This window comes from Bufo bufo, chromosome 1 (genome assembly GCF_905171765.1).
Source record: "Bufo bufo chromosome 1, aBufBuf1.1, whole genome shotgun sequence".
In the NCBI taxonomy this organism is placed as follows: Eukaryota; Metazoa; Chordata; class Amphibia; order Anura; family Bufonidae; genus Bufo; species Bufo bufo.
The window spans coordinates 7989922-8003965 of record NC_053389.1 but is presented as its reverse complement, the minus strand read 5'-3'; the positions used below and the strand labels follow the sequence as shown (position 1 = coordinate 8003965).

The window sequence follows — 14044 nt, the reverse complement described above, 5'->3', positions numbered from 1 at the left end:
TTACTATGGAGGAGGCACAGAGAACTTTATTACTATGGAGGGGGCACAGAGGACTTTATTACTATGGAGGGGGCACAGAGGTCTTTATTACTATGGAGGGGGCACAGAGGACTTTATTACTATGGAGGGGGCACAGAGGTCTTTATTACTATGGAGGGGGCACAGAGGTCTTTATTACTATGGAGGGGGCACAGAGGTCTTTATTACTATGGAGGAGGCACAGAGGACTTTATTACTATGGAGGGGGCACAGAGGACTTTATTACTATGGAGGGGGCACCATGGTCTTTATTACTATGGAGGGGTCACAGAGGACTTTATTACTATGGAGGGGGAACAGAGGGCTTTATTACTATGGAGGGGTCACAGAGGACTTTATTACTATGGAGGGGGAACAGAGGACTTTATTACTATGGAGGGGGAACAGAGGGCTTTATTACTATGGAGGGGTCACAGAGGACTTTATTACTATGGAGGGGCACAGAGGACATTATTACTATGGAGGGGCACAGAGGACTTTATTACTATGGAGGGGCACAGAGGACATTATTACTATGGAGGGGCACAGAGGACTTTATTACTATGGAGGGGGCACAGAGGACTTTATTACAATGGAGGGGGCACAGAGGACTTTATTACTATGGAGGGGGCACAGAGGACTTTATTACTATGGAGGAGGCACAGAGGACTTTATTACTATGGAGGAGGCACAGAGGACTTTATTATTCTGGAGGGGTCACAGAGGACTTTATTACTATGGAGGAGGCACAGAGGGCTTTATTACTATGGAGGGGGCACAGAGGACTTTATTACTATGGAGGAGGCACAGAGGACTTTATTACTATAGAGGGGGCACAGAGGACTTTATTACTATGGAGGAGGCACAGAGGACTTTATTACTATGGAGGAGGCACAGCGGACTTTATTACTATGGAGGAGGCACAGAGGACTTTATTACTCTGGAGGGGTCACAGAGGACTTTATTACTATGGAGGAGGCACAGAGGACTTTATTACTCTGGAGGGGTCACAGAGGACTTTATTACTATAGAGGGGGCACAGAGGACTTTATTACTATGGAGGAGGCACAGAGGACTTTATTACTATGGAGGAGGCACAGCGGACTTTATTACTATGGAGGGGGCACAGAGGTCTTTATTACTATGGAGGGGGCACAGAGGACTTTATTACTATAGAGGGGGCACAGAGGACTTTATTACTATGGAGGAGGCACAGAGGACTTTATTACTATGGAGGAGGCACAGCGGACTTTATTACTATGGAGGAGGCACAGAGGACTTTATTACTCTGGAGGGGTCACAGAGGACTTTATTACTATGGAGGAGGCACAGAGGACTTTATTACTCTGGAGGGGTCACAGAGGACTTTATTACTATAGAGGGGGCACAGAGGACTTTATTACTATGGAGGAGGCACAGAGGACTTTATTACTATGGAGGAGGCACAGCGGACTTTATTACTATGGAGGGGGCACAGAGGTCTTTATTACTATGGAGGGGGCACAGAGGACTTTATTACTATAGAGGGGGCACAGAGGACTTTATTACTATGGAGGAGGCACAGAGGACTTTATTACTATGGAGGAGGCACAGCGGACTTTATTACTATGGAGGAGGCACAGAGGACTTTATTACTATGGAGGAGGCACAGAGGACTTTATTACTATGGAGGGGGCACAGAGGACTTTATTACTATGGAGGGGGCACAGAGGACTTTATTACTATGGAGGAGGCACAGAGGGCTTTATTACTATGGAGGGGGCACAGAGGACTTTATTACTATGGAGGGGGCACAGAGGTCTTTATTACTATGGAGGAGGCACAGAGGGCTTTATTACTATGGAGGGGGCACAGCGGACTTTATTACTATGGAGGGGGCACAGAGGTCTTTATTACTATGGAGGAGGCACAGAGGACTTTATTACTATGGAGGGGGCACAGAGGACTTTATTACTATGGAGGAGGCACAGAGGACTTTATTACTATGGAGGAGGCACAGAGGTCTTTATTACTAAGGAGGGGGCACAGAGGACTTTATTACTATGGAGGGGGCACAGAGGGCTTTATTACTATGGAGGGGGCACAGAGGACTTTATTACTATGGAGGAGGCACAGAGGGCTTTATTACTATGGAGGGGGCACAGAGTACTTTATTACTATGGAGGAGGCACAGAGGACTTTATTACTATGGAGGAGGCACAGAGGGCTTTATTACTATGGAGGGGGCACAGAGGTCTTTATTACTATGGAGGGGGCACAGAGTACTTTATTACTATGGAGGAGGCACAGAGGGCTTTATTACTATGGAGGGGGCACAGAGGACTTGATTACTATGGAGGAGGCACAGCGGACTTTATTACTATGGAGGAGGCACAGAGGACTTTATTACTATGGAGGAGGCACAGAGGACTTTATTACTATGGAGGGGGCACAGAGGACTTTATTACTATGGAGGGGGCACAGAGGACTTTATTACTATGGAGGAGGCACAGAGGGCTTTATTACTATGGAGGGGGCACAGAGGACTTTATTACTATGGAGGGGGCACAGAGGTCTTTATTACTATGGAGGAGGCACAGAGGGCTTTATTACTATGGAGGGGGCACAGCGGACTTTATTACTATGGAGGGGGCACAGAGGTCTTTATTACTATGGAGGAGGCACAGAGGACTTTATTACTATGGAGGGGGCACAGAGGACTTTATTACTATGGAGGAGGCACAGAGGACTTTATTACTATGGAGGAGGCACAGAGGTCTTTATTACTAAGGAGGGGGCACAGAGGACTTTATTACTATGGAGGGGGCACAGAGGGCTTTATTACTATGGAGGGGGCACAGAGGACTTTATTACTATGGAGGAGGCACAGAGGGCTTTATTACTATGGAGGGGGCACAGAGTACTTTATTACTATGGAGGAGGCACAGAGGACTTTATTACTATGGAGGAGGCACAGAGGGCTTTATTACTATGGAGGGGGCACAGAGGTCTTTATTACTATGGAGGGGGCACAGAGTACTTTATTACTATGGAGGAGGCACAGAGGGCTTTATTACTATGGAGGGGGCACAGAGTACTTTATTACTATGGAGGAGGCACAGAGGACTTTATTACTATGGAGGGGGCACAGAGGACTTTATTACTATGGAGGAGGCACAGAGGGCTTTATTACTATGGAGGGGGCACAGAGTACTTTATTACTATGGAGGAGGCACAGAGGACTTTATTACTATGGAGGAGGCACAGAGGGCTTTATTACTATGGAGGGGGCACAGAGGTCTTTATTACTATGGAGGGGGCACAGAGTACTTTATTACTATGGAGGAGGCACAGAGGGCTTTATTACTATGGAGGGGTCACAGAGGACTTTATTACTATGGAGGGGGCACAGAGGTCTTTATTACTATGGAGGAGGCACAGAGGGCTTTATTACTATGGAGGGGGCACAGAGGACTTTATTACTATGGAGGGGGCACAGAGGTCTTTATTACTATGGAGGAGGCACAGAGGGCTTTATTACTATGGAGGGGGCACAGAGGTCTTTATTACTATGGAGGAGGCACAGAGGACTTTATTACTATGGAGGGGGCACAGAGGTCTTTATTACTATGGAGGAGGCACAGAGGGCTTTATTACTATGGAGGGGGCACAGAGGACTTTATTACTATGGAGGAGGCACAGAGGGCTTTATTAGTATGGAGGGGGCACAGAGGACTTTATTACTATGGAGGGGGCACAGAGGGCATTACGGATGTGAAGGGGCACAGAGACAGAGGGCATTACTACAACAAAGGGGGCACAGTGGGCATTATTACTGTGAAAAGGGCACAATAGGGATTTCTACTATGAAGGGGGCACAATGGGGATTATTACTGTGAAGGGGCACAGATAGGGCATTACAATTGAGAAAGGGGCACAGAGAGGGCATAACTACTGTGAGAGGGCACAATGTGGGCATAACTACTGTGAGGGGGCACAATGTGGGCATAACTACTGTGAGGGGCACAATGTGGGCATAACTACTGTGAGGGGGCACAATGTGGGCATAACTACTGTGAAGGGGGCACAATGAGGGCAATACTACTGTGAGGGTAAAGCATGGGGGAGGGGGGGGCAGAGAAAGGACCCGCCCGGGTGAAGCACGCCACTGAAGCAGGGAACTATTTGCTCCCGGAGGAGCCAGGTGACTGAGGCCAGGAGGATGATTATTATTATTATTTTCACTTCCTGTGAAGGGGGAACTGGGCACATATCTTGGCATATCCATCGTAAGAGGGCACACATCTTGGCATATCTACTGTGAAGGGGGCACATATCTGTGAGTAGACCTGAGGGACTGAAACACTGGGTAGAAAATAACGTAGGCACATAAGGGCGTATATCCGCTCTGTGTACGGTATTTCATCTATAATACATGCAGTTTCATTGCTGTAAACGCCGTGGAAAATGCCACCCCGGGGGCCACTGAGACTTTATCGCCCAAGGGCCCACATGAACCTGGAGCCGGCCCTGCTCCGTAGTGATTACCGGTTTTGAGCTCTAGACCCATCATCAGATATTCATCTTCCGTTATCTCCTTGCCGTCTCGCTCCAGCGATAGGGTGAAGTCTCGGACGCACCAGGTAAATGATGGAAGGAACCTCTCGTGTTCCGCGGTCTCATCTGTGGTATCGGTGGACTTCAGCTTTATCACCTCTGTTAGTTCAGTTACGTAGCTGGAAGATTATCTGGATAAGGATATATATGATATTGGGGGGTCCTCCGTCCCCCAGAGTGGAGGGTGGATATAAAGAGCAGGCAAACCATTGAAGTGAGTGGATGCTGTGTAATGCTTCATTTCTCCTGTAGGGGCGCTGCAGGAAACGACAACACTTACTGCCAGCTTTCTACACAGATTACAGCTGATTCCTGGGGCACAAAGAGGCTTTTGTCAAGGCAGCCTTGGGGTTGTCCATAGCAGAGAACCCTCTAAAGGAAGTCCCCAGGTGTCTGCCCTGCCAACCCCCCTCCCATCATCACTCCTCAGTGCACGGACACCGGCCATGTGCGTTCCGCATTTTGAGGACCACACATGGCCGGCACTTTAATAGAAATGCCTTTTCTTGTCCGTGGCTGCGGACAATAGGACATGTTCTATTTTTTTTGTGGGGCTGCTCTTCAGCTCTGTGATGGGGGCGCTCTGCACCGTATGTAATCTCTGGTCATCTGTAGCCGGTATCTGGAAGTCCCCATTGCAGGCGTCCACATCTCCCCGTGTGGTGAAGGATACTGTAACTGCTCGATCGCCTGCTGGTCGATGGTCCCGATACTGTTATATACCAGAGCGCTGCTCAGCAGCACAGACAGGCAGAAGACCCAGGTGTCATTTTTGGAGTCTCCCTGCAGTAGAGAAAGTATTGAGGTTATTACATACCAGTTACTGCAGTGGAATGTCATATTACATACCAGTTACTGCAGTGCAATGTCATATTACATACCAGTTACTGCAGTGCAATGTCATATTACATACCAGTTACTGCAGTGGAATGTCATATTACATACCAGTTACTGCAGTGGAATGTCGTATTACATACCAGTTACTGCAGTGCAATGTCATATTACATACCAGTTACTGCAGTGCAATATCGTATTACATACCAGTTACTGCAGTAGAATGTCATATTACATACCAGTTACTGCAGTAGAATGTCATATTACATACCAGTTACTGCAGTGCAATGTCATATTACATACCAGTTACTGCAGTGCAATATCGTATTACATACCAGTTACTGCAGTGCAATGTCATATTACATACCAGTTACTGCAGTGCAATGTCGTATTACATACCAGTTACTGCAGTAGAATGTCATATTACATACCAGTTACTGCAGTGCAATGTCGTATTACATACCAGTTACTGCAGTAGAATATCATATTACATACCAGTTACTGCAGTGCAATGTCATATTACATACCAGTTACTACAGTGCAATGTCATATTACATACCAGTTACTGCAGTAGAATATCATATTACATACCAGTTACTGCAGTGCAATGTCGTATTACATACCAGTTACTGCAGTGCAATGTTGTATTACATACCAGTTACTGCAGTGGAATGTCATATTACATACCAGTTACTGCAGTGCAATGTCATATTACATACCAGTTACTACAGTGGAATGTCATATTACATACCAGTTACTGCAGTGCAATGTCGTATTACATACCAGTTACTGCAATGCAATGTTGTATTACATACCAGTTACTGCAATGCAATGTTGTATTACATACCAGTTACTGCAGTAGAATGTCATATTACATACCAGTTACTGCAGTGCAATGTCGTATTACATACCAGTTACTGCAGTGCAATGTCGTATTACATACCAGTTACTGCAGTGCAATGTCATATTACATACCAGTTACTGCAGTGGAATGTCGTATTACATACCAGTTACTGCAGTGGAATGTCGTATTACATGGCGACAGTCAGATAAAGACCAATGGTCCGAGTCCGCGAGAATGAGAGCTGCCACGTGTCAGCACCGATCCACTATGGCTGATAGCGGGAAGTCCTAATCAGATGACCATCCCTCTGACATCCATATACCCTAATGGGGCAGTGTTAGGGCACTCAGGACCCCATAGCAATGTATCATGTCTTTACCGCCATGGACCTGAGGGCCTGCTGCTCCCGATTTCCCGCCCCTCGTCTGCCTACAATTCAGTTCTTCTGGAGAAGGGAGTCCTGCAGACGTTCTCATTACCCAGTAGTGGGTTCAGTGCGCTGCTATAGGGGGCGTCATCGAACACTTTCTGTGTCACTGGTTGTCAGGCAGTAGCCCGGACACAGCGTCAGGGTGACTCAGGGACGGTGTTGCGGTGCAGGGACTGCTGTGGGGATTAGTTAATAGGAGGTTATAAAGATAGGAGGTAGCAGGAGGTGTACGTGAGGGTGCAACGCTGACCGCATGTCCATACATAGGCACCTCCAGCAGCAGGCCCAACTCAGCCAAAGAGCCAGAAAGCAGGACTCCTAATGTCAGCAGGCAGGGGGGACATCAGTTGGGGAGTGGAGGATGATCTCCTGGATCATCGATCACAGAGGACATCTGTTTTGGGGATGGACTGTGAGGCTACCCCTCAGAGAGTCTGGGTGGTTGGGGCACAAAATAATTGCAGCGTCCTACTAGTGTACATGGGCACTGCAAAAGCTTATTGTGTCACATGTCATATCATGCTGCATTTCATCCTTGTGTAAAATCCCTGTTACCAGGCTGTCAGGTGCACTACATACATTCCACCACTAGATGGGGATAGCACCACAGTATATATAGCACAGTTCAGGCCTAGCTACGGATTTGAGTTTAGAGTGTGGAGGAAGAAGGAGATGGAGTGAGGAGCAAGGGGGAAGGAGAGGTCCACTCTCCTCTCAGCTCTCTCTGGAGCTCCACGGCCCAGAGGAGCCAACGCGTATCTCAGTATCAAACCAGGAAGATAGGCCGAGGTGAAGTCTGCATTCTACCGTCTACTCTTCCGGAGTAGCAAGTGGATTTTGTCAAGTTTATTTTGGATAAAGACAAAGGAAGGACAATGCCATTATATTTGGGTGAAGGATCTATTAGCTTCCGGCAGCCTCACCGTTATTCTAAGGACATATAAGATTTCTGTTGCATCACTTGTGTAGAAGACTAAGACTTGAACTACCTCTACTGAGACTGAAGCGAGGCAAAGAGCTGAATATCAGTGAGTACACAACTACCTACTATAGCCTGAGACATAACTACATGTACAGCCTGATACTGGGATTCACCACATCCAACCTGCATGTGTATCAGAGACTGCTATATTACTGGATGTAAACTGTTATCAAGTACCTGGTTAGAGTAAAGTTCTCAGTTGGATTTAAACCTGCCTCATTCTTCTAACTCCATACTACTACCACTCTCAACATTTTGCACCATCGAGGTGCTGGCGTCACGACACTACATAAGTCAGGGGCCCAGCCGCACAAGCACTCAGAAACCCAATCACCATCAAGGGCACCTCAATCACCACCTGGCCGGTGTCCCCTGTAATAGACTGTGCCCCGGGGAATCCAGTGCTGTTGTCCCCTTCACTGTACTGCTGGCCCAGGGAGGCGTCTGCTAAACCGTGAGTAACCGATGAACTGTTTGTACATTCCGGCCCACCGTGAACCTCGCGTGTTCTACCCCTGCGGACTGGCACGTTGCATAATTCCCTGAAAGTAGTTGGTGCACGCCTGTGAGGGACGTATATGAAGGTCAGTTTGTGGCAGGGGGTAGCCCCTCAGAGACCCCTGCATAGATTACAGTCATTTTGGGGCAACTCAACCTTGTGGGACTCCTCTAGAGGTTGAGATTCCCAAAACCTGGTTAAAGAGTTATTCCCATCTCAACCTTCCATGGCCACGATAGGTATAACCAGAGTAAGCAGTGCCTCTGGGGTGGCCAGAGATGAAGAAATGCCAGACGGTGTTACTCTGTTTATTCCCATCTTGGCCAATGAAGGCTAAGAAGTTGGGCCACATGAATTTGCCGAAAATAAACCTGTTGATCTACAATATCCACACCATCCTGGGGAACCCCTCTAAAATCAAGCAGATTCTGGACCTCACCTTCTCCACGTCTCCTAGTCCCTCTGTGTCCAGCAGAACCAGAACATGTCCAGGTATCCAAGGGTGAGGAACGCACCACATCCAGATCCCTTTAGTCTTGGACTGGATACTGGATCCTAGCGGAAAACCTGGAAGGAGTCATAAAACATAGAAGTGGCAATTATTCCAATGAGCTGTGTGATTTTCTCCCACAATAGAGCTGGGGTGGTGGTGGTCACCCTCATAGATAGTGTATGGGATGATGGTTGTCATACATTAGTCCACCTAGTCCAGTAATGTCCACAGGATTATCGGTGGGCATCCAGGACAGGTGAAAGTGAGGCTGACAACCTTGTTCCCACCCTCCACTCTATAAGTCGGAAGACAGCTGATTAAAATGAGAAAACGCTTCTGTAGAAAATGGAAAAAAGAGACAACATGGCCGCCTTCCTTCAGGAACAGCGCCACTCTTCCCCGCATGCTGTGTTTGGTATTGCAGTTCAGCCCCATTCCAGTTGGTTACTCACCATTATTGCGTCCCACCAGCCGGTTCATCAAGAAGGATTTTCCTGTCCTGTATTTTCCTACAATGGACACGACGATTACTGGTTCAGAGATTCTGGAGAGTATTTTCTCAGCCTCTTGGTTGACCACCAGATTACTCCCATCATTTTCTATCAGACACACCGGGAGCGGCATTAATGGTGCCATATTGATGAAATAAGGGCTGCAGAGAGGAGAAGGAGGAGGATGATGCAACACCATAAAATATCTGTCCACCATTACCTCCTTGTCACCTGGCTGTCCAACCAACAGTCATATCACTAATATTATTGAACATTTAACCCCTTAACCACTTAAGGACCACAGGTTTATACCCCCCCAGTGACCAGGCCCTTTTTTACAAATCGGCACTCCACTACTTTCACCGTTTATTGCTTGGTCATGCAACTTACCACCCAAATGAATTTTACCTCCTTTTCTTCTCACTAATAGAGCTTTCATTTGGTGGTATTTCATTGCTGCTGACATTTTTACTTTTTTTGTTATTAATCGAAATTTAACAATTTTTTTTGCAAAAAAATGATATTTTTCACTTTCAGTTGTAATTTTTTTTAAAAAAAACGACATCCATATATAAATTTTTCTCTAAATTTATTGTTCTACATGTCTTTGATAAAAAAAAATGTTTAGGTAAAAAAAAAATGGTTTGGGTAAAAGTTATAGCGTTTACAAACTATGGTACAAAAATGTGAATTTCCGCTTTTTGAAGCAGCTCTGACTTTCTGAGCACCTGTCATGTTTCCTGAGGTTCTACAATGGCCAGACAGTACAAACACCCCACAAATGACTCCATTTCGGAAAGTAGACACCCTAAGGTATTCGCTGATGGGCATAGTGAGTTCATAGAACTTTTTATTTTTTGTCACAAGTTAGCAGAAAATGATGATTTTTAATTTTATTTATTTTTTCTTACAAAGTCTCATATTCCACTAACTTGTGACAAAAAATGAAAACTTCCATGAACTCACTATGCCCATAAAAAAATACCTTGGGGTGTCTTCTTTCTAAAATGGGGTCACTTGTGGGGTAGTTATACTGCCCTGGCATTCTAGGGGCCCTAATGTGTGAGAAGTAGTTTGAAATCAAAATGTGTAAAAAATGCCCTGTGAAATCCTAAAGGTGCTCTTTGGAATATGGGCCACTTTGCCCACCTAGGCGGCAAAAAAGTGTCACACATCTGGTATTGCCGTACTCAGGAGAAGTTGGGCAATGTGTTTTGCGGTGTCATTTTACATATACCCATGCTGGGTGAGAGAAATATCTCGGTCAAATGCCAACTTTGTATTAAAAAAATGGGAAAAGTTGTCTTTTGCCGAGGTATTTCTCTCACCCAGCATGGGTATATGTAAAATGACACCCCAAAACACATTGCCCAACTTCTCTTGAGTACGGCGATACCAGATGTGTGACACTTTTTTGCAGCCTAGATGCGCAAAGGGGCCCAAATTCCTTTTATGAGGGCATTTTTAGACATTTGGATCCCAGACTTCTTCTCACGCTTTAGGGCCCCTAAAATGCCAGGGCAGTATAAATACCCCACATGTGACCCCATTTTGGAAAGAAGACACCCCAAGGTGTTCAATGAGGGGCATGGCGAGTTCATAGAATTTTTTTTTTTGGCACAAGTTAGCGGAAATTGTTTTTTTTTAGTTTTTTTCTCACAAAGTCTCCCATTCCGCTAACTTGTGACAAAAAATAAAATTTTACATGAACTCGCCATGCCCTTCACAAAATACCTTGAGGTGTCTTCTTTCCAAAATGGGGTCACATGTGGGGTATTTATACTGCCCTGGCATTTTAGGGGCCCTAAAGCGTGAGAAGAAGTCTGGAATATAAATGTCTAAAAAATTTTACGCATTTGGATTCCGTGAGGGGTTTGGTGAGTTCATGTGAGATTTTATTTTTTGTCACAAGTTAGTGGAATATGAGATTTTGTAAGAAAAAAAAATATATATAAAAAATATCAATTTCCGCTAACTTTGCCAAAAAAATGGCTGAATGGAGCCTTACAGGGGGGTGATCAATGACAGGGGGGTGATCAGGGAGTCTATATGGGGTGATCACCCCCCTGTAAGGCTCCATTCAGAGGTCCGTATGTGTTTTGCGGATCCATGGATCGGATCCGCAAAACACATACGGACGTCTGAATGGAGCCTTACAGTGGGGTGATCAATGACAGGGGGGTGATCAATGACAGGGGGGTGATCAATGACAGGGGGGTGATCAGGGAGTCTATATGGGGTGATCACCCCCCTGTCATTGATCATCCCACTGTAAGGCTCCATTCAGACGTCCGTATGTGTTTTGCGGATCCGATCCATGTATCCGTGGATCCGTAAAAAACATACGGACGTCTGAATGGAGCCTTACAGGGGGGTGATCAATGACAGGGGGGTGATCAGGGGTGTTCAGGGGTTAATAAGGGGTTAATAAGTGACAGGGGGGGGGTGTAGTGTAGTGTAGTGGTGTTTGGTGCTACATATTACAGAGCTACCTGTGTCCTCTGGTGGTCGAACCAAACAAAAGGGACCACCAGAGGACCAAGTAGCAGGTATATTAGACGCTGTTATCAAAAAAATCGCATCTCCAGCCTGCCAGCGAATGATCGCCGCTGGCAGGCTGTAGATCAGCTCGTTTACCTCCGGTTCCTGTGTGCGCGCGTTCACAGGAAATCTTGCGTCTCGCGAGATGACGCCAATCGGCGTTAGTGTGACCTGGCAGAGCCGACGCATTGACGCCGATCAGCGTTAGCGAGACGGGAGGTGGTTAAACTACCTATTTGTGCCCTAAGGGCCTGGCAATTTCTTCCTCCCGACAGAAGAAGGTTCTATGCTATGGAAAGGACTGAGCTAGCTGTCTGTCTCTCTCTTCTGGTATCCTGGTCAAAGGGCTGGTGACCCAGGGTCTGCAGCTCATCGAGCAGGGTATTCCCGTCTCAGTGTCTTCTTCTGGTCACTTGGGTGGCCAGGCAGAGTCTCTCCTACTAAGCAGTGGTTCCTATCCACTAGGGGCTATGACTGGTCTCCTTATATACAGTTTCTAACTTATTCAGAACCTTCTAGTGGGAGGGGTGGAGTGGAGAAACACAGCCTAACAGAAACAATGTTGCAGTTCATGACTGGCATAGACTTGTATTGATGAAGTGCCCTGGAGCAGGGGTACTGGGAAGTCTGGACATTCGTGGACATTTTCCCCTGTTTCCCCTATGCAAAGGGTTCACTTGAAAGGGTTAACCTGCACTGTTTAATACTGTGTAACTGCATTTTATATGTTGTGATATATATCTTTTTTATTTGCACTCTGTTTGCCAGGCTCTGTGGAAAGGGTTAATGAATACTGAGAGACTTTTGGGACTTGAGTTTAAAGAAGAGCATGTTTTGGATGGAAAAAGCCAGACTTGTTTACTAGTGATGGACGAACATCGGCCGTGACGTTTCGCGAACGTGAGTTCACAATCAAATGTTCGCGAACCGCGCCTTCGTGGCGGGCCCAATTCACTTTAATGGCAGGCGAACCTGAAAAACCTTTAGGTCATATTTGCAGCCACCAAATACTTACTAGAAGTGCAAAAATAGTCCCACAACATGGACAGTGACATACCAGAGGGGATCAATGGAAAAATTCCCACAAAAAATATGTATTTTAATCAGGGGCCATTTTTATGCGTCTTAAAGGGAAACTCTCAAAAATGTTCCCTGCTGGAGCCTAGAAAAAAATTATTTTAGGCCACGGGAGCACAGGCCCCAAAAATTAGGCATTCACCTGACAAAAAAGGCCTTTTATGCCGCTGTATATACATAAGACAAGGACCATCCTTTGTTCCGGGTGGTGGCGGATATGTGGGGGCTGGCATGAGGAAATTTAATTACACGTGGTTGTCACATTAAATTCCTCCGAAATCCATGCCTCATTAATTTTTAGAAATGTGAGGTAGTCCACCCTGTCGCGAGTTAGGCGAGTGCGCTTATTGGTCACGATCCCCCCTGCTGCGCTGAACGTCCTTTCGGACAAGACACTTGACGAGGGGCAAGCCGAGAGTTCCATGGCAAATTGTGCCAGCTCTGGCCACAGGTCAAGCCTGCACACCCAGTAGTCCAGGGGTTTCTTGCTTCTCAGAGCGTCCACATCGGCCATTAACCCGATGCAGTCGGACACCTGTCGGTCTAGGCGTTCCCTGAGGCTGGATCCGGAGGGCGGCCGTCGATGGGTCGGCTGCAAGAATGATCTCATATCCGAAGTGACCAACACATCTTCAAACCGCCCTCTTCTTGCAGGCGCTATTGGTACCCGCACCTGTTTCGCTGTGTTCTACACCACTATACAGGATCTCTGCAGCCAGGAAATAGCTGTTTTTTTAAAGCGATTCAACACAAAAAAATTCAGACAGGTACACAAATAAATTAACCAGACAGTCAAAAGTTTGTAACAGTTTCTGAGGTTTTCCTCATGAATGTTTGTGGGTGTCAAAGCCTGCCTTTCCAAAGGGATGAAGAAAAGTCCCAGCTGTACAATACAATGACATTGCTGATACACACAGGATCTCCCCCCTGTTCTTGTGCAATGCACAGCAGTGTACTGATATGTGAGGTATGAGGTATAATAGATGCAGTGTGTACAGATATATAGTATATACAGCAGTGTACTGATATGAGAGGTATGAGGTGTAATAGATGCAGTGTGTACAGATATATAGTATATACAGCAGTGTACTGATATGTGAGGTAGGAGGTATAATAGATGCAGTGTACAGATATATAGTATATACAGCAGTGTACTGATATGTGAGGTATGAGGTATAATAGATGCAGTGTGTACAGATATATTGTATATACAGCAGTGTACTGATATGTGAGGTACGA

At 46.2% G+C, this 14044-nt stretch overlaps 1 protein-coding gene across 1 annotated transcript in view; it reads right to left on the bottom strand.

Moving 5' to 3' along the window:
* LOC120991065 (guanylate-binding protein 1-like) overlaps window positions 1-14044 on the bottom strand; it is a 134026-nt gene that overhangs the window by 24215 nt on the left and 95767 nt on the right. The window contains exons 2-5 of the mRNA XM_040419962.1: window positions 9149-9348; window positions 8643-8770; window positions 5288-5397; window positions 4546-4733 (exon numbers count right to left, since the gene is read on the bottom strand). Coding sequence (XP_040275896.1) covers window positions 4546-4733; window positions 5288-5397; window positions 8643-8770; window positions 9149-9348 — 626 coding nt within the window. The remainder of the gene's footprint in view (window positions 1-4545; window positions 4734-5287; window positions 5398-8642; window positions 8771-9148; window positions 9349-14044) is intronic.